This window comes from Pseudopipra pipra, chromosome 1, assembly GCF_036250125.1.
Source record: "Pseudopipra pipra isolate bDixPip1 chromosome 1, bDixPip1.hap1, whole genome shotgun sequence".
Taxonomy (NCBI): domain Eukaryota; kingdom Metazoa; phylum Chordata; class Aves; order Passeriformes; family Pipridae; genus Pseudopipra; species Pseudopipra pipra.
This window is the reverse complement of record NC_087549.1, coordinates 135,224,546-135,245,619: the sequence shown is the minus strand read 5'-3', so window position 1 is coordinate 135,245,619 and position 21,074 is coordinate 135,224,546. Positions and strand designations below refer to the sequence as shown.

Below are 21,074 nucleotides of genomic sequence, written 5' to 3'. Positions count from 1 at the left end.
ATGCAAATTTTTAATAAAATGGCAATTTATGTGTACACTCTTCCATGTTGTTCATCATCTGAGGAAGATGTTTTAATGTATTACAGAAATTAACATGACTACATAAACTTTGGCACATAGAAAATGAGTCTACAAAGTCTGCATTCCCTTTTCTTCTTTGGCAACTTCTTTGTTAACCTGGCTTAATAATTTCATTTCTAAATAGGCATAACACGAATAAAACTACTTGATAACCATGTATGTATGAACTGTGATCTCAGCTTTGTAGAATACCAGATGCTGTTTCTCTTAGCTCCTGCTTAAGCTGACTTTCCACTAAAATAATGTCCTTCCTTTGCTACAGAAAAAAAAAAAGTATAAACCACTATCACTGATGGAGGGAGCTGGGAGATTATTCGTGTGTGGTCCTCATGACCTGAGGCAGCACAAATCCTGAAGTAACATGAGGCCTCATAAAAAGCCTGCAAGATGATGAACAACAAGATCAGCAGGCTGAAGTCCAGCAGAGCAAGAGGATCAAGGGGAAGCTAGGACTCTGGCACTGGAATCTTCTGCTGCCTGAGGATGTGTCCACCACTGACATCCGCAGTATTTAGCTCAGCAGCTGGGTGCACAGTGATTTGGTTTCGGATATTACTCCCTTTGTGTGCTTTTTTACATTGAATCATAGAATGGTCTGGGTTGGAAGGGATCTCAAAGATTATCTGCTTCCTTAAAACGAAAGAAAATGTGGACATTTTATTATACTACTAGCCGCTAATATAATATTTTAATATTTTAATATTTGAACAGTACCTCCCATATTTACCCCTCTGATTTTCAAAGTTAATCAAGACACTAAAACCTATGCAAGAATTTTTTTCCAAAGACTCAATTAATTTCTCATTCAATATATTAATATGGAATAAAAAATAGCATATATTGCAGAAGCTATAACATCTGTTTTACTCTTTTTGTCAGGAATTACACGGTGTCTCATCCAGTATCAAAACATTGGTACTTTATACCTTGCTCTTCTTTGTTTGATATAGTAGCCAGGTTTCCTCCAAAATCAATGCAATTGTTCCGTGCAGCGTGCCAGGTCAATGTATCATTTTCATCAAGACCAAAGACTTTAAAACACTGAAAAAAAGAAGTGTGCCAGTTCTGTAACTGGATGGTGTTTTAATTTCTGGTGAAAGCACCTCTGTTTGTAACAAACAAGATAAAAGCTGAATATTTTAAGTAAAAAGGGAGTTTAGCTGATTTAAGAGTACTTTCTATCTTGTCTTTAGGTTTTAGTATTTTAGTATTATATTTAGTTTTAGTATTATTTAGTATTTTAGTATTTTCTGTATTAGAAAATTAGCATAAAGCCCAATATTTTAGCATACTCTTAGAAGAAAGAATATGTCAGTCTATTGATCTCAGCAAAAATTTCATTAAGCTTCTGAGCATAGTTCTGAGGTGTACATTTTTGAGAGACATGCTGAAGAAGACAAGGATAAAATATGTTATTGAATCAAAATATCTCAGCTCTTGTTGCCCTGTTTGTCCAATTAAGTTTGGTTCTCCCAGAATAATCACAGAAAGATAATGATTTTGATATTATTAAGAAAACTATGAATTTACCATTTCTTGTAATATGATCTTATGAGATTTAACTCAGACATCATCAGACAGCTTTGTAAAAGTCAAGCAACATAAATGTGCTAACTAAAGCATGTAACTGAAAAGTTAAGCAGCAAATTTGGGGAAAAGCTGAGCAAAAAAGGAAGGGAGAGTCATGATGGCCAGAAGCAGTGCATAAACACTTTGGGAGGAGTCAAGGGAGGAGCCTTTGGAAGCTCCTCTTCCAGGATGTGAGGAAGAGAGAGACATTTTATCTTGAGAGAGAACCTTGAAATTGAATATGCAGAGTTTGTGACTTTTCCCCATGGCTGAGGGAGGGAAGGAAAAAGGAGACAACAGCCAGCGGATCTCGAACAAAGGATCTCTATCAAACTGAAATATTTTAGCTCAGCCAAAGGAAAGACAGACAGAGCTAGACAAAGTAATGCAATTCAGAATTATCTTCATTGTTAGATGTATTCTAGTACTAGTATTGTAGTGTACACCATTGTTTTATACCTTTTATAGCTTCACTGATAAAAATCTATGGATGTTTAATATGTACAGTCTCTTATCCTGAAGTTTTGTCTTTTGAGAAGGCTAAGAGTGATTGTACATAATAAAGTGCAGTGAATTTTATAACTGCATTACTTAAAAAGCTTAACAGGTGTTTGGTTATAGAAAAAAAAAAAAAGATAAATTTGCTCAAGAGAAGATGTCATAGTGGAGAGCCAGTGCAGAGTAGGCAAGGGATAAGTGGGTGTCCAGGCAATATGTGAGAGCCAGATAGCCGCAGCAGAGCAAACAAGAACATACAACAGCTCCATACAGGGAAGGTTGTTCAGCCATCTTTGGCAACACAAAACACTAGCAAAAATGTAAGCTGAAGCTTTCTTCTTGTGTGTCTCATGACCTCCCTAATAACTGCTGTGATCTCAGTAGAGGCTGTAATTTGTGGTTTAGGATTTGCATTTTAAAGTCTCTAAATACACATGAACAGAAGATTCTTCGTGACAACTGAAAACCCTGCTACAACTGAAAAACTGATTGTTTTTTATTCTGCTTCTTTTAAAATACAATATACTGACATTTCATACTGCACCTTGTTATCAAAGAGAAGCCAGTCCTCTGGACACCCACCCTTTGGTGGTGGTGAAGTGGGAGCAACAGCTGGACGAACAGTGTCATTAAGCCTTTCACAGATGAATAATTCAACACTGCCACAGTTGAGATCATTCCATGTACCTGAAAGCAAATTAGAATTAAAAAAAAAAGACAAAACGCAACTGAGACTGAGATAAAAAGTGTGCAACTGGGACTGAGATAAAAAGTGTCCTTTCCTAGAGAAAATCTATTATGGGAAGTAGAACTGATTACAGTATTTGTATTTCTCTCCCACAGAAAAAATAATATATAATTCTTATGTCTCTTTCTTAGAAATGCTCAGGTTTCCAGTAAAATTTAGAATATGAATCATTTGTCTAAACCCAGAGATATTTCAATATTGCAAAACCATAGCATTGTCAAAGGAGAGTTTTAGTTTAAATGCTTAATTCTCTAAGATCTGTAGGATCTCTATCATCAGCCTGCCGGTACAAGGCACTCAGTCCTTGTTACCTTACTACCTAAGCTTCTCACAGTCCTATAGTTGTCTGAGTATCTTTTGAGGAAAAACAATACTGAGTCTGCAAATGGACTGATGTTTAACTGATTTGTTCACACTGAAATTTTCTGACAAAATTAGGAATCAAATCACAGATGTAATCCAATGTGTTAGCTACATAGAATTCAATTTTTAAAAAGTGCATAAATGAAAGAAGAGAATACAATTTATTTTCCTTTGCTTTTTGAATACTCTAGGCAAAATCAGCATGCTCAGTATTATAACTCACCCAGCCTTGTCTGTGCAGCCCTCCCAAACCTATGTCACACCCCACAGATTGAATGTTGCTACAGTGTACTCACCTGTGTGGGTATACATGACCACACAGTTTTCATCATTATTTGCAAAATTGGGTTCATTTGGAGACCAGGCAACATAGTTCACTGGGGTTCCATCCATCCACCTGAAAGAAGTAATTTGAGGAAATAGTAATTCTTAGTTGAATTAGTTAATATTTCTTTGCAAAGGAAGTATTTGAGCTTTGTATTTTAAGTTTCCTGTATCCTAGCTTACAGACACATGTTGTTCTCTGCTAAACTAAAACCAAGACCTTTCACTGGAATTATTAAAAAATATCTTTATATCAACTGCCTACCTGTCTAAGTCTAACTAATCATCTTAACTGGTGGTTCCAGCCTTTCTTTGTCTCTGAACATTGATAGTGTGCAGGAAATGCACCAGTCTAGCACTGGACTTGGCTTTATCTGGAGCACAGAAACAGACATCTGAGCCTATTTTAGCAATTTCCTGGATATAAAAGCAATAATATAAGACCTTGTAGGGTAACAAAGAGTCTTGAACCAGGTACTGGGAACCACTAAAAACCATTTTGTTAAGCAAAAGAAATCTTTAATATTATAAACCTATTACCTACTTGGGGTGGGTTTTTTTCAGTTATGCAACAATAATTTCCTAGTTTGGTGATTCACAAATTTATTCTTAAAAAGTAGCCAAGGACATGGCTGTAGACAGGTTGTGTCAGTCATTGAATTTCAATAGTCTCCTAAAGCCAACCACGCCAAATACTCACATAACGAGTCTGACAAAATTAATTTGTTTTTACTTACCGGAATGTTTTGTCAAGGCTCACACTTAAGCCAATATAGAAGCTATTTCCCCAGTCTTTATAGAAAATCTAAAACAAAACAAAAAAACCCACAATTTGAATGATCTATAATAAAAGAGATTTCAAATAAAACAAGCAAACTCTCAAAAAATGCTGTAGTTTCATTTGTACAATTGCATAGTATACAATGTGCAGGAAATTACTGAAATTTTGTGCCTGAACTGCAAAATGGAAAATTTTAAATTTTCCTCCAATTCCAAGTATATAATTTTTTTTTAAAAAAGCAGAATGGGCTGAAAAAGAAATGGAGCAAAAAGCTATGTTAAGAAGGTAAGAACAATCTCTTAAGCAGGCTAATAACAATATTTTTTTAAGAGTTTTAGGGAGGCATAGTGAGAATTTGCTGAAAGACTACAAGTAAATGGTGGGTTTTAGTCCTTAGTCATGGAGGAGGAATGAATGGAATCAAATATGGGTTTAACACTATAAAACTATTATCAAAACAGTAAATCATCATCAGGTCATTCTCTCACCATTAGAAAATATTTTATCTTAAACCTTTTACTTAAAATATGAGATCTGTTTTGACAAAAATCTTTTATTGAATTCTGTGAAAAGAATGAGTTAGAAAATAAAAGGTAATCATTAATTGCAGCTTTCAGCTAAACAGAGCAAGGTCTTTGAAAGCTGCACCCTGAGAGTATTCTTCAAAGGAAGCTGGAAATTTTTCTACATTTAGCAATTTATCAAAATAATGATTATGGTAAAGCATCTAACTAGATAAGCCCATGAAAAGATAAAAGGTGGCACTGATTTCTTTTATGGTGGGGACCATTTTTTAATATTTCACAAGCCAGTTGAAAAAAGGTGCATCACTTCAAGACAAAACTGTGCATATTTGAAGCAAATATGTTTCTTACATATTTCCAAAGAAAAGTTTTTTCACTTTCACTCTCAATGACAGCAAGGTCACCACCATTCTTCTTGCAAAAGTCTCTGGCTTTTTGCATAGGCATTGCTTCTTTGCTGAAATAGTATTCCTTGTGATTATATTTTACCCAGCCATCTTCACCATCAACATATTCATAATCTGCAAATTAAAACATTAAGCAGTCTATAGTAGAAATTAACATCATTATATCTTAATTTATTTTTTTATTGGAAATACAAGACTTACCGAATGTAGAATTAGGCTCTGGTTTCAGTGACGCTCCTGCAATATAAATCAATATCTGTATATATTATGTTTCTCGGACATCTCTCAATTAAATACACTCATACAGTAATTATCATTTTAACTCCAAGTAATAGTCATAAGGGTTATTCAGTATGCTTGTTTTTGTTACAGAATTTCTCAGAGTATCTGAAAAAAAGTGCTACACTCAGCAAAATAGCATGGTAGTGCTGATCACAAATTAAGCTACAGAAACTATGTCCAACTTTAGGCTGTTGCATTACACTTCCCCAACATGCTGTACATACGTCCAAAACTTACCTATGTATCTCACAGATTAATTAGTAGTTTTCAACAGCTTTTACTTTAATGTATAAAATATTTCATTGTGATTGATGGCCCAGCTGCCTCTAATATATGCAGATCGTGTGATCGGACCTGTAAAGGATGTTCTAATCTACTCTAAAAGTTGCTAAAGGAAAAAAGTTATCTTACCTTTTTTAATTTGGCAAATATAGTCCAGCATGTGTTCACAAAATAAATCATTCCAGTTCATATTGAGGTAGCCAGTAAACACGCCACATTTTTCATTCCCATCATAATTGTTTGGTTCTCCATGTGACCATTTTTCAAAATTTACCTGGAGTAGAAACATAGCTTTGTTACTATTTTGCTTTTAAAATGAAACAATTGTCTTTTATCATCCTATTAAAGAAGAATGTACTTCAATTTGATTTCATGGTCCATCTTATTCTTTAACACCAGACCTTTTAAGAAGTTCATGACCTCTGAATAGCATAATGATTCATCTGTGTGTTTATAAGCCATGTTAGTAAGCCAAGAAGTTCTTGCCCTGTTTTTTATCAGGAAAGACAATGTTCCCCTATCGAGCTCTAGAAAGATGTTCTCTGATCCCTGGGCTGTTTATCCTGCTCAGATGTTTCAGCCCAAGACAATCCATCAGTGCTGCCATATGGACTTGGACCTTGCAGATCTTGATTTACTTAAGGCAACAAAAGCAGCAAAGCCTAGTTTGTATAGATGTAAAAAATTATTTCTTACGGCAAATGATAAATGGGAATATAGAGATCAGCACAGTCAGATTTGCTTAGATTGGGTGCAATATTTCATCACTTTTGGTGTTATTCATTACTTGAAATGCCATATTGTCATCTATAGCTATGAACTACCAAAAGATTAAAACTAATTTCTAGACAAGAATCAGGTTGTAAAGACTTAAGGTCGCTTGCAGCTTGTATAGGAGGAGTTCTGAGAGCTGCCTGCCAAGATATACATGAAAAAAAATAGTAAAAAACTCTGGAATAATAAATTATTTACTCACTGGTGAGCCATCACTCCATGTAAATCCACTGTCAGTGTCCAAGGCACTTAAACCCATCCAGTAAGAATAATGAATATAATCTCTCTCTCTGAATGATTACAATCACAGACAGTCAGACACAGTATGAAAAAGAGAAGGAGAATGTATAGCATTACATTATTTTCAGTGTTTTAATACTTGAAATATCTTTTGAGACAGTCATATAAAGTAATTGTTCAATTGTCATGTGGAGAAAAACACCCTGGCACTGCATGTGGAAGGAAGCAGTGAAACACAGAACTTCATTGAAAAGATAATAGATGTCATGAGTTTACAAATACTGAGTTAAATGAAAATATATTTTAAGGTTCTGGTTCCACCAAGTAGCTTAGGCATCCAAATTCAGACACCTCTGCACTCATAGACTTGATTTAAACATTTATATAAGCACATCAATAGGTCAGGCTTTTCTTAATCTCCCAGTTTTTCCCCTTAATTAAGGTAGGAAACCAGCATGAAATATTCCTTTAATCATGAGTACTGATCAACTACAAATTAAGTAAATTCAGTTGAAACCAACTTTGATGATACTTCTCTCAGTTTGTTTATGTTCAGGCTGATTCAATGCATGACACCACCTTCCCAGAGACCTGTCAAGAAAACCTTTTCTCACTTCTTTTTACTTATTTCCTTCTGTCACTTTGAAGGGATATACACCATCATTGTAAAGTAGAAATTGATCACCAGGAATCGTTTATGTCTTTCAGAAAGGTAATTTGTAATTTTTTTCTTATATTTGAATAATGGACTGTGCAGATACTTACAATCTAGTTATCAGGTTTTGTTCTTCTTCACTGTGAATACATGCCAGATCTCCTCCGATGGCTCTGCAAAAATCTTTTGCGTCAAACCATGTTTTCATTTTCTCCCTTCCTCCCTGAAAAATCTATAAAAAGTGGTCAACTAAATACTTTGCAGAGTATTACAGATATCTAGAAACAGAAATTAGGGCTTCTGTCTTTGTTCTAGTCTTCTGGTCTAGTTTTATTCCTTAATGCTTAATTGTGCAACCATAAGCCTGGAATCATCTATCAAATTTGATTATTGTGACTTTGCTTTTCTTATTACCTCAGAGCCCCTGTGGCTGCAAACTTTAGATCAACACACATACAGCTTTGTCCAGCACTTCCCAGCCACACCACCTGTAGATGGCTGGAGACATGTTACCACAGACTGCCTATCAGGTAGGCAGGGTAAAATCAACCTTCCATGGACTCACAGAACATATTCTTATTTTAATTGACAAGTGTTTACATTTAGAAATTAAACACCTACTTTGAAGCAGAAGCTGCTCTGAGGAATGGATTGCCATCCCTCTGGGCACAGCAGAAGATGGGATATCGTTGGGGGAGGAGGAGGGGGAGTCACTCCCTCCACCAGCTGCTTGCAGAGAAACATATTTGTTTCTTCACAGTTCACAATATCCCACAATCCAGCTGAAGTTCCTGTTGTCATGGCCACGCAGCCTGACTCCCCTCCTTCATGAAACATAAAATTGTTAAATTTTATTGATGACTGCACCTTTTCAAAGTATATGCTGCTGACTTATGAGTAACCTGTTCCCACTCTGAAATATCAATAGATCACCATAGCTCATGTGCATTTCTATTCAATCATAAAAAGAAATTCTAGCAAATTCCTTTGACGTTATACTAGGAATCACTTAACAAAACTACCAAACAACAAAGTGCAAAGGATACCAAAAGACATATGCAGTCCCAGCTGACCTTCTGGAAGGGGTTACCACAACCCCTGATTTAATCCCCTTAGCAAAAATTGAAAGCTGCATTGTCCTTTCTGGTGCTTTATGCCAGAAGAGTTTCTCTAAACAATTTTTTTAGCTTTTAAATCCCCACTTTTTGGTTCCTCAGAGCAGAAACTCAGTGGCCCCCATGGCACATACCAGGCATTCCCACGTTCCAGTGAGTGAAGGTGACTGGATCCCCACTGGCCCAACTGAATGTCCCCTGCTCCTCCATGTCTGAAAGACCAATCCAGAAGTATTTTGCTGGATTGAATCCAGTTATGGAGGTCAAATAAGCTTGTTCATATCTGTGAAGAGTAAGCATCAAAATCGCATTTTATCATAACTTGTACATTTCTTCAAACAGTTCATTGTAGCAAATCTGGTAAAGTTAAGGTGATTTTTCAGTATGTATGAAATGAAACAAGGGTAATCATCTTACTTTCATAGTTCTAATTATCATAAAAAGTAGTTTTTATTTTACTTTTTGTTACTGTGAATCATGTCTGGAATTTAGTGATTCTATTCCTCTTTTGTACTGCACAATGAACAAGGCAAACCCCACAATATTGTGTTAATGCATATATGTTACTCATTCTGTATAACTATAAAAGCTACTATGCTTTTATTCTAAAAAGGGTAAGGTTCCAAATCTGCCTGTTGAAAAAACAAACAAACAAACAAACAAAGGCTAAAACCCTAAAATCTAGAAGAAATAGTTCCATGCTTATCTGTTTATTTTTAGTTCAAGAAGTTTTAAAACAATCTGTCAGTCTGGGGTCGCTGGGGAGGTGATCCAGTTTTTTAATTCCTAAAGGCAACAACAGTGTGTGTAGTAGCACTGGTCTGAATGTTCTGATGCCCTACAAGCCCCGGATCTATAGTGCAATACTTCATCAGTTCTACCATAAATTTTCCTGCAAATAAGAGTGGTGTCACACTAGACAGACACTATGAATAACTGCTGAGTAAGAAGAAATTTCTCTTCCTTTCCATCCTGGTTACACGCATTAAAGGACAAGAATTATGTTTCCATACCTGTCTCTCACAGTAGCCAAGTAACCTTTGTTTTCTTCACAGATTTTTTTTGCATCTGAAAATGTTGCTGGTAGCTGCCCCACGGAGTAACAGTAAAAGCCGTGCTTCATCCAGCCCTGTCAGTGTCAACAGCAGAGATGTACAGAGGGGCTGTCAGATTGCACAGCTTTGTGCACTTCCAAAAGCCACACCCAAACTCCAGTTATCACATCCAAAGTCAAAATTGCCCTCAGGAACCATGTGAAGAAACCAAGAGGGTAATCAAACACAATTTTTGTAATCATAACTCTTGAAAAAGGACACACAAAGGGACTTTGCAAACAGTGAGCCATGGTTGTGCCTTTGGGCTGGCAACCAAAGTCACAGCCACTTTGCAGCTCCCTGTGTAAAGCTTGCTCTGGCTTCTCACTGCGTAAGGATAGCTGTTGCAAGAGGTTACAAGCAATCTGCAAAACAGTGGACACTATTCCTGATTCCTGTGGCAGATTGATTGAACTGAGAAGGCTGTGTGCAACCCATGACCAGTGAGTTACAGCCTGAAAAAGTGCTGACATGTTTTGCAGAGAGTTGCTTTTATGGGGACAGTGACCAGTTCTGCAGTAGGAGAGAGATGAGTCAACTACACTTGCAAAGAAATAAAAAGGTCTATCTACATTTCAGTTAAATAAAGAAATACATTCCCTTTTAGTCTAAGAAGTATCAATACATATGAAATTAACAGTTTTCAAGTCTCCACCAAGAACAGTCAAAATAATTTACTTCTATGTTAATTATCATCATAGCATATGATGATATCATATCATCAAAGTCATATGCAGCACCTTCTGTTGCTTTTGTTTTACACTCACTTTCTGGCAGCCTGGATAAGTAACCTCGACTTCCCCTGATTCTTCAGCCAAGGGTTTCCTTTTACAGATGTAGCCAAATTTCATTTCACAGGCACTGTCAGCCCAGGATCCATCCTGAGTATGGTAAAAATAAACAATAGAGAGAAGTGAAAGCTAAAGAAAATTCAGATCCAACAAGAATATTCATCATTCTCAGAAAGAACCCTTCTCTTTTCATTTGTGTGAGACTGTATCAGGTCTCTTCCTTGCCTTACTTTTTCTCCAAAATTCCCAAATAAAGACAGTGAGGGTCACATTTCCTCAGAGGTGTGAAAATGAGGGTTGGATGTATTAAAGATTCAATGGCTGATGAGAGCAGGAAGGAAACATGCTGTTCCATTCTCTTCTCACCAGTACAGTGTCTATTATGTTCATATAACCAGATGACAATAGCAAGGAAATGCTGGATAAACTAAACATAAAATATAAAAAAAGTCTTTTTCCACTGCATTATATGTCTTTTTATGCTGAGTATAAAACAGGAGAGATTTTTTTTAACTGATTTTGTGCCTCTACAAATATGAGCCTACAAAATAGCTCTAAAAGCATATATTTTAGTGCTTTTAGAGGAAAAATGAAAAATTCCCTGCTTCAAGACTCTATGCTGCTATGATCAGTTATGTTAAATGTGGATGATGAGTTATTTCAACCAATTTCAGATGGAAACTGTTGTAGAGAAGACCAAGTCTCCATGCAGTGAACTGCTTCTGGTGCTCCATCATACACCCTCCTGGATCTGGTCTCCAGTCTCCCTCCACACTAAGGTATCTTGAATTAAACCAAGTTCATAAATACTTTTAAAAGCATAACCCTTTTTTTTCTTTTTAATCATGGATGTTTTCCTTTTGGGGGGCTCAAGGGACAGAAGAAAGCATAAGAGTGGGGGAGGGATTTTTACCTCTCCCTTCATCCGGATGCAGTCTGCCTTATTCCATGTGTGAGTTGGCTCTCCGTGATGCCATTTGGTATAAGTCACAGGTGTGCCATCACTCCATTCAAAATACATTTGAACTCTGAAGTCGTTTAGACCAATCCACAGCTCATCATCTGACTCTGGGAACACAAAGTTAATTGTAGGTATGGGGATGTCTTAGAACAATCACAACTCACATCCCTTTTTGACTGAAGAACTTTTTTATTAAAAAAAAATTAAGATCCCGGTTATAATGATTAAATGAATAATAGCAAACAAGATAATTTCAGATTAAGAAAAAAGTGACCTGCAGGAATACTCACTGTACCCAAGCTGGGACACTGTAAAACTGTACTCTTCAATATTATGAATACTCGCCAGATCTCCTTCTTCTTTTCTACAGGAAGATTGAGCTTCTTTCCATATTTTTGGTCTTCTATAAATTCTGTAGCAATGACCTGCATAGGGCACCCATTCCCTGGGGCACTTAAAAGGCTTTAAGTCACCTAAAAAAATTGATGTCAAACAATTAATGAGCAGTCCTGTTCAGTGCTTTATTTTCATCAAAAAGAAAATTACCTGTACTGACATGAATTTGAAATACTGAAGCACATACTGGCAGAGGAGAGAAGCCAAAGTCTGAGGGTTACAAAGATTACAAAACAAATTTTTCTCTCCCAGTTGTGCTGGAAGCTACCAAAAAAACCTTTTTTATAGGATTAAATAAGTACTGAGTAATTTGGCATGCAAATTTGCAGGGCACAAATCCATGTCAAATCACCCTCAGTGAGGCTCTGGGTACAGCCATGTTTTACACAAAATGGCCTCTTTTCCTACTCAGGAACTCGATCTTGTTGAATTTGTAGATTTTGTATATTTTTTTCTCTGGAAACAGCAGGGAGTCAGGAGCTCCTGCACAGCCCAAATCATATATAAGCTAGTCCAGACACATTTATGCCATACCAGACATGTCAGAAATCCCAGCTGCACAGAAATGCTGCACACTTTGTTCAGCACTTCTTTCTTGGAGTGAATTTAGTATGGGCAGCCACCTTCCTGCTTGGAAAGTTCACATGATCTGCACCTACACAGTAAACTGAAGAGGGGAGGATATGTGCCCAACACTGATGTGTGATCAACCACTTGGTCCGATGCTCCCTGAACGTGGTTTTGAGCTGGGCAAACCTGTATTCCCCTAAACAAGATTCAGGCTTGTTTTGGAGGTTAACATGGATCAGAAATCATTCCAAGTGTGGTCAGAATGTGTGGGATATATATGGGCCATGCATCCCCCTGATTTTTTCCTGAATAGAACAAAAAGCATCAGAGACAGAAGGGGAGCATGCACTCTAGCAGAACATATCTTAGAAGTATTTTTTAGAGCACGGGATATTCATCAGTATTTCATGGTCTGGATAACATGACTAAACACCTAATCCTGCCTTCTTTGGTACTCTGGAATCTTTTCAAAATGATGAACAATATTTGGGCATCATCTTTAAAATGAACCAGAAAGTTAGTTTTCTCAGTATTTGACCCAGGTCATCAAGTGTGATCCTTTTGTTTCAACAATATGTTGTCATTTCACGTACAGCATCCTCCCAATGTTTCTCGCTGACCGCAAAAATAGCCTTGGTTTTTGACCAACATACCTGGGGCAAGAGTGGAAGGATCCAAGGAGTTGTTTCTCTTTTGGCAGACGTATCCCAGTTTCCGATCACACACCTGGTTTTCCCATTTGCCATTCCTACCTTGGAAGGTCCCGCATATTTTTCCAGATTCCACAGAGGGGTTTCCTTTAAAAACGAGGCACAAAATCCTTCTGTTAACACTGAAAAATTTCACCTCTTAACAGGAAGGAATGTAAAAGACTTTTGCAGCTGCAAAGCCACTGGAGTATTAATCTTCAGAGTAATAATTTCCAAGAGAGATGACAAGGGAGCATCACTGGGATGGCCAAGAGGGTTGACACTTCAAACGTGAGATTTGCCCCTCTTTCCTTATGCACTGCTGAAGAAGAAATTCAGTGTATTTGAAGAACAGCAGCATATAGAAAAAACAGTTTTATAAAAGTTCATCTAAGACAGAATTCCTTATGGAATTATAGTATTGCAAACAACTCAAGATCCTTTACTGTTGAATACTGGACTTGAAATGTGTATTTAATTCCACAAGAGTGCTCGCCCTTTGGATTTCCTTGTAGTCAGAAGTGCTATTATGAAAACACGTAACATGACAACATGCAGGATGGTGACTTAGGTCCTAAGAAAAGAGTGGAAACTTACTAAGATAAAGTACATCAAATAAATGTCATAAACATCAACTGAGAAGAATAGAAAATATTTTATGCTGTTTCTCTTTATTTATTTTCTCTCTTCTTTACATTCTGTTTATGTCATTTGTCATGAGGTGTTTTTATTTGAATTGAATAATATGCCTGAAGAGAAACTTGTAGATGGAAAAAATAGAATGAGGTATAGATATTATTCAACTGTTGTCTTGGATAAGCTACATGCTTTTTCTGGGAAATTCAGAATTAATAACAATCTATCTCTGGTATGACCCCTATTACTGTAATATCCTACCTTTGCCATAATTCCCTGTAACCTGTGAAAATTCTATGAAACCAAAGAAATTAGCTAACAAGAATTTAGTGAAGGGGAGGGGAGGAGAGGGGAGGCGCGCAGAGGGGAAGGGAGGAAAAAGAAGAGGAAGGAGAGAGGAGGGGAGGGAAAGAGAAATTTTTGGTCTAGATGCTGTTCATCATTTAATAACAGTACAATTACCTGGAGCCCAGTTTAGGTATCTGAAAGGACTGCCCTCAGTCCACTGCCAGCCACTCTCAAGGGCACTGTAAAGACCAGTCCAGAGCTTTGCATTGATGCCCAGGTCACTAGTGAGCCCTAATGGCCAAAAGAAACAATCAGTCAAGTTACTCAGTGCCTCAGATTTTGTAAGCTACTCAAGAAAACTGAAAATAATATTTTAAAGCATGAGGGCAAAAGTGTCATAGGAAGTATCTATTTTTTGTAAAATAGATTAGATTATTTCCATTATTTTAATATCTTTTTTTGTGAGAAAGGGACAAGCTCTTTTAAGAATATTACTGAGACCTATTTTCACAAGGCAAATATAAATATTCACGTTAAAGCTGTTGGAGCTGACCTACATTTTAAACAAAGCATTTTCTTAATTTTTTTTTTTAATTTACCTAATAAATACATTTCTTCACGAAGGTCTGTGATACTTAATAATTCTGCATTCTGCTGCTGGCAGCTTTTTCTTGCTTGGTGCCATGTCAAAAGTGACTCCGAGTTTATCTGATAGCGGGTTGCTGTCACAGGATTTGTTTTCCAAAGATTATTGTGGGTGGTGTCTATAAAAAATGATATCAGCAATTTGACAAGATAATCATATTTGCTAACTCAGAAAATAAAATCTTCGTTGCAGAATAAAACTGTATAACCGTATGATTTGATAATTTTTAACATACATTTTTCCTCACTTAAATATGCTTTTTCTGTTAAATATTAATAATATATTAATCACATAAGGACTTATGTCACCTTACAAACAAGAGTCTTATCTTCAGACTCTTCTTATGCTCTCCCAGAACTCCCAACATGACAGAAATGATCATTTCCAAACAATCAGGCATGAAGTGAGGATGAATGGGCAGAGGATTTGCGCTAGGGTTATTGGAAAGCTGTGTTGGATGATTTGTAAGTATATGGAGCACTGGAGCACTGAAAGCAGGTGAAAGTCACTGCCTGTGTCCTGCACCCTTCCATTCACTACAGCTCTCCTGTTCTCTCCTCCATCCTATGATGCACTACTGTGTCGTGCTTCCCTATGTCTCACCTTCCTCATCCACTGCACTTCTTTCTGCCTTTCATTTGTCCTGACTTTCTTCTCACCTACTCCTAGGGATTTCCTCTTCCTTTTTCCATCAGCCCCAGTCACCACCCTTGGAATATTCCCCATATATAGCAGTCTAAGGAGCACTGTAGGGCAGTGAAACTGAAGAGCAGATACTTCACTTATCATTGCATACCTCACCAGTGAACTAGGCTAGACCAAATTCAGCTTGCTATCCAATGCTACTTCCACATCCCAAGAAGATTTTGACCATGTCAGTGGAGGAAACTTTTGCTTAACACCTTTTCCAAAATTTTCATAAATTACCTTTTAGTGGACAATTTCCAAACAAGTGGTCCTTATCAAAATCTGAAGAAGTTGCACACCAGAGAGTCTTGGCATCATCAATGTGAGGGATGCACTCAGCATACCATTTACCCTTGTGCTTAAAAGGGAACACACAAGGTGCACCAAAGGCATTTCCTCCCAGTGTATAGATATCTATGGAGAAAAGTATAAATCAATACTTCGAGTTGGTATCAGATGTTCACCCGAGTGACACCCATAGACAGCTCTCCACAGACACAGCTGAGTTGTGCAGAGCTCAACATATCAGTACTTTGTTACCCCAAACCTTTACAAGGCTGTTGTGCCAATCAGACATGACTATGGCAAAGTATTCAGAATTAAAACTCTCAAACAACCCTTAATTGGACCTCAAACTAATTTCTGTCTAACTTTCTCATGTCACTGCTTTCTGGACTACTGTGTCAGAGGTCCCTGTGACTCAGCTTCTCCCGTTGCATACATACTTCTGTCCTTGAATGATGCCTACATTCTTTTTTTTTCTTTTTCCTTGTATGGTGGAAAAGACATTGAAAGAACATATCACAATATTTTTATTAGTCTTTGTGAGAGGGAGTTATATCTTAAATTTGCAAGTGACTCTGCTAGGAAGTGACTCTGCCATCACTATGCAATCTAATTTGCTGTTATCTGTACAAAATTATGATAAACTTCATTCCTGATGGAACAGTCATAGGGTACTACAAAAATTTAATCCCTTGTTATTTAACTTCCCAACCTATCAGTGTCACAAAAAAAAAGCAGTTTGATCACTTGAACCTTGATGTCCACTCTATATAGCTCAAGATCCATAAAAATGTAGGAAATGGAGATCTGACTCTCCAGTGGTTCTTTGTCAGAGTGTTAAGAATTGTTGCATCCTAAACTATTAGGCACTGTTTCTCCTTTTGCTTTTTCCTACTTGTTCTTTTTACTGGGCCTAGGAAACACTAGGTAAATATTGTTAATGGTGGATCACATCTATGTTAACTAGAAATTAACTTCTTAGAGATAGCACATGATCAAATCGAGTAATAGCAACAACAAAAAGTAATACAACACAATCATCTCTTCTACAAATTGATCAGACATATTTTGAAACAGTCATAGATTTCCTTTTGCTGTTGCTTTACAAACAGAATTCCCATTCTTCCTTATGATTACATCATAGGCCTTTGTGATTTTAGTCTATCATTTGAAAGAATTGCATTTAACAAGTTATGCAGAAAGGTGCAGTTATGTTTGCCAAAAAGTATCCAGTTGTATTTGCTTTTCATTTCTACACCATGTTTGTAGCTATCACGTCTACTGATATCACTGTAAGAAAATGGAGCTGTCAAGCAGGCAGCAGAACACTCTGCAGATAGGGGCAGTCAAGTTACCTCGAAATAGAGATGAATTTTCAGTACTCACCCTCATAGTGCTGAGAGCACAAGCTGTCTGCAGTTCCATAGATTTTCCACCTGCTCCCTTTGCCTGATCCTTTGGACAGCCTGATTTTCTTCCCCTTCCCTTTGCCATAGTTGAGAAACAAATCCTTGCCATAGCTTGCAACTGTCTCATTTCTACATTCCCACCATTGGAGTTCATTTGTCCTGTTACAGGATTCCAAGGTGATGGCAGCCTCATCGTCCTTCGTGAACACTCCCAGGCACAGCTTGAGTGCCATACTCAGCAGCTGTTTGGCAGAGACCCACTTGAACTTCTGAAACTCATCATGCTCATCACAGGTGGTAGTTATGACTGAGCTAGAGTTCTGGGCTTGGGCACAGAGCTTGCTATCTTCATTATAGATTGAAAATATTCCACTACCTATAAAATAAAATAATGCAAACATCTGAAGAGAGCTTTCTTAGGAGATAAAGTTAGTTAATATCTTTGTGATACTCTGCTACCAAAAAAAAAAAAAATATATATATTTCACAGAGAAAGAAATCAAGGGAGGTTAATCATCAGTGGAAACGATATTCATGAAAATATTCTTAAAATGAAAACAACACCGAAGCTGAAAATACAGCTCTTCGTAGAAAAATTACTTTTCTTCACATTCCTGCTTAAAGCAGAGTGGTCTCAGAATGCATATCAAAAATGGCCTTTATTAAGTTTCATAACTTCTTCAAAGTTCCACCACAGCATATTAAACAGCCTTTAATTCTTTAAGTAAGAGGACTTTTTGCTTTAAAGCTATTAAAGATGGTTTACATAACTCAAAATTAAACCATTTTTATATTTGGGCCAGAATGACATAGTGGTTTTCAGCTTATCAAGAAAGTGGGGTATTTTTCATTTTTGGTTAATTATCTTGGAAATTTTTGGCAGCTGTGCAAAAAGTCATTTCTTCACAGAGTTTTATTTGTAAGTTTCTCGGGAGGGAACCCACAACTTGCAGCATCATCAGTTCTGGGCACAGTTAAGCTAAGTAAGTATCCTAAGTGCCATTAATAGCTACACTTGTAAATAGAAATGTGACACACTGCACAGCAGGGTTTTGTTTCTTAAGACCAGCTTCAAAAAAAGGGCCACAACTTCAGCCTCCTCCAAATCTTGACTATTTTTGCAGCTCACCTTGCACCCCTTCACTCCTTTCTAAGTGACAGGCAACATCATCCAACTCACTCTGCAGTGCCATTGAGCTTTACCCAAGATTTCTTAATGGAATACTTAAATGGGGCTTCATAATCCTTCCCATCTGGGAACTGCCAGGGAGTGTTGTTGCTCTGAAAGTCTACAGATCAGAACAAGCTAGATGGCACTTCCCCTGGCACAGCTCTCCTGCTGCAGTGGTTCTTCAGAAGGCTAGCATAGGTTGGGTTAGAGCCAGCTTGGTCTCACCCAAAAGCATGCACAGAAGAAATTGTCCTGTAGTGGATTAGGTTGGCATTCAAGCTGCTGCCATCCAAGCAATAGCATTGAACTCCCAGAATTCTCTAGCTGGGAGCTTCCCAGGGGAAAGGGGAAAGACACAGCATCATCTGTTTTCCTGTCAGCAGTAGGAGTCTGTGAAATCTGATGGACAAAAGTTTTTAAGGTCCTTCCTAAAGCTGTCAGCTTGGAAACAAAATTTCAATATGCACTAATCGGTATGCTGTGGTCTATACAAGATGTCTGAGAAACTTAAAAGTACACATCAGCCAGTAGTTCTGTGCATGCTGAGAGTCCATGCCCTGTACTTCTGAGCTGTTCTAGCCAACAGAGTAAATCAAGATCAGCTTTTGCCTGCATTCAGCTGGTTCACTTTCAAGAATCATCACTGCCTATGTTATGTCCACATCTGTAGGCATATTCCTGTCACTCATACACCACCTTGAACGCTGCGTTAAGGAAAAAGAATGCCTATGCAGATAACACCAAATTGCAGAGCTGAAGGAAACTATTTCAAATTATATTCTGTGACTAGACTTAAATTCACTGCCCACCAAGAGGGATATTAAGAACCCATAAAGACAAACTTGAAAACCTCCACTCTCAGCAAAAGACCAAGACTCACCAGATGTTTGAAGAGATGTACTAATGGACAGAAGGAAAATCAGGGTCAAGTAGACAGACATGGCCAAATATTTCAATCTTTTCTGCCCTTCACCTCGAATTGATGCTGAAGACCAAATCAGTGCCTTGCAAGAAAACCCCTCTGCACTGAAGTGGATTAGCAACCCCTTTTTAAGACCCAACAGATACAGGGAAGTTCTGAGCTTCAAATAAGGAACTCCGTCATGTCACATGAGTAATTTTGAAATAATATATTAATGAATAAACTTTTCTTTCTAATCTAGTTTCTCTACTGTATAAAAGTTTGCCACAGAAATATGAGATCTAACAGGTAACATTTTAGTGTGGATTTTTTAAGACATACCTTGTAAGTCAGAATCGTTATTTTTATAAAAAGGTGACATTAACATCTCTTTTCCAGAAATAAATGAAAGAAGTAAAAAAGGAAAGAAAGATTTGTCTATATCAAAAAAAAAAAAAAAAAAAAAAAAAAAAAAAAAAGCCGGAGTGCAATGCAGTACTGTGAAAAATTGGCTGGGGCACCATGCAAATCAAGTAACTATGACATTGGAATCAAAGAGAACCAGAATTTCCTGTGTCTATAATTCCACAGAAAAGAGAAAAACTGTAGAAAATAGGATCTGTGCTCTTCAGGAGGCACCTGTTCCTTCTTTGGCTCCATTTCTGACTCTATGCAGGAGCAATGTACCCAACTGACAGCAATAATGGAAGAAATTTGGAAAAGAAACCATACAATTCTAGGAAGGAGAGAACCTGAAACTGGAAAAGACTGGATTTTCAATTATTGTTATTGAGGAAAACTAAACTGATAAGGAATACTGCCAGATTTTTGTCCTACTGGTCTCTGAAAGTTTGCACCTCCTAAACTGCATACCCTTCAGGCATTCTGACAAAATTCTGAGGTTTGCTTTGAAAAAGGTCTCTCCATGATAGGTAAAAGAGCTAGAAAAACAGGGTATAGGGAAGAGAAAAGGCAGTTCTGTGGAAGCTTTACATCCATTTTTGCTTATGGACTTCAAAGAATTTAATTTCTCCTATCTTTAGGAGAGGTTGGTGTGTGATACCTTCCCCAAAATTGTATTTGCAGCAAAATTGCTGCTGTTGCAGGCAAGGAAAACCCTGGATACCCACATGAAGATGTGGGATCTTGCTTCTATTACTTTAACTCAGATGCAGATGAATGACCCACTGGGTTTAAAAAGATACACAGGGAGTTACAGCAGAACAAAACTATAACAGGGAGAGAGAATAGTGGGACCTGAAGGCCAGCAGGCACAGCTAGGCAAAAGGCATTCAAAGAATGGGAATCTGAGAAGGATACCGAGACCTGAGGAAAGTGGGAGAAAAGAGAGGGCTGCTTCGAAAGCAGCAGATGGTCAGTTACTCAGTAAGTTATAGTGCATATGCAAGAATGGCTGCACTGGGTCTGAAGTCAAGCATTCTGGTACTCCCTAACATAGGAGTGCTCTACAACCTCAGTTTTCCAACTTTCCTTGCTTCATTGTTCAGGAGGTCCAGATGGGCAGGTGGAAAAAAATACTCAGATTTATTATTTAGACGGGAGAAATGTGTCTTGTGGTTCTGTTGTATACAACATCTCAGGATCTCCAAAGCTACTGGGCATCAACAAGTACAATTACAACAGGGAAAAATAAACTATTTGTGTTCTGAAGAAAGATCAGTGTTTGGTGAAGTACTAGTATTGACAATCTGTTGAGAGAAGCTGAGAAAGACTGAAACGTACTACAGGCAGCTTTATCTCAGTGTTTGCAGATTGCATCACAGCACACAAAGTGGAAAAGAAAACCAGAGGACTGCAAAGATGCACTCCAGGATCTACCCCTTGGCAAGACACAGCCTGACATTTTAGAAGTGGCAAGGAACAAAGACTGCTGGGTTTTGTGTTGA

The 21,074-nt window shown here is 37.5% G+C and overlaps 1 protein-coding gene across 1 annotated transcript in view; it reads right to left on the bottom strand.

Moving 5' to 3' along the window:
- LOC135401960 (macrophage mannose receptor 1-like) overlaps positions 1 to 19,316 on the bottom strand; it is a 29,575-nt gene extending 10,259 nt beyond the window's left edge. The window contains exons 1-21 of the mRNA XM_064634575.1: positions 19,147 to 19,316; positions 17,073 to 17,471; positions 15,642 to 15,815; positions 14,668 to 14,832; positions 14,243 to 14,359; positions 13,109 to 13,252; positions 11,780 to 11,962; positions 11,442 to 11,596; positions 10,505 to 10,618; positions 9,657 to 9,772; positions 8,778 to 8,926; positions 8,150 to 8,352; positions 7,639 to 7,760; positions 6,836 to 6,923; positions 5,989 to 6,133; positions 5,497 to 5,532; positions 5,240 to 5,409; positions 4,321 to 4,388; positions 3,556 to 3,656; positions 2,693 to 2,835; positions 1,008 to 1,122 (exon numbers count right to left, since the gene is read on the bottom strand). Of these exons, the coding sequence (XP_064490645.1) occupies positions 1,008 to 1,122; positions 2,693 to 2,835; positions 3,556 to 3,656; positions 4,321 to 4,388; positions 5,240 to 5,409; positions 5,497 to 5,532; positions 5,989 to 6,133; positions 6,836 to 6,923; positions 7,639 to 7,760; positions 8,150 to 8,352; positions 8,778 to 8,926; positions 9,657 to 9,772; positions 10,505 to 10,618; positions 11,442 to 11,596; positions 11,780 to 11,962; positions 13,109 to 13,252; positions 14,243 to 14,359; positions 14,668 to 14,832; positions 15,642 to 15,815; positions 17,073 to 17,471; positions 19,147 to 19,207 (2,968 nt within the window). The 5' untranslated portion in view covers positions 19,208 to 19,316. The remainder of the gene's footprint in view (positions 1 to 1,007; positions 1,123 to 2,692; positions 2,836 to 3,555; positions 3,657 to 4,320; positions 4,389 to 5,239; positions 5,410 to 5,496; positions 5,533 to 5,988; positions 6,134 to 6,835; positions 6,924 to 7,638; positions 7,761 to 8,149; positions 8,353 to 8,777; positions 8,927 to 9,656; positions 9,773 to 10,504; positions 10,619 to 11,441; positions 11,597 to 11,779; positions 11,963 to 13,108; positions 13,253 to 14,242; positions 14,360 to 14,667; positions 14,833 to 15,641; positions 15,816 to 17,072; positions 17,472 to 19,146) is intronic.
- Positions 19,317 to 21,074: the final 1,758 nt, after the last annotated feature.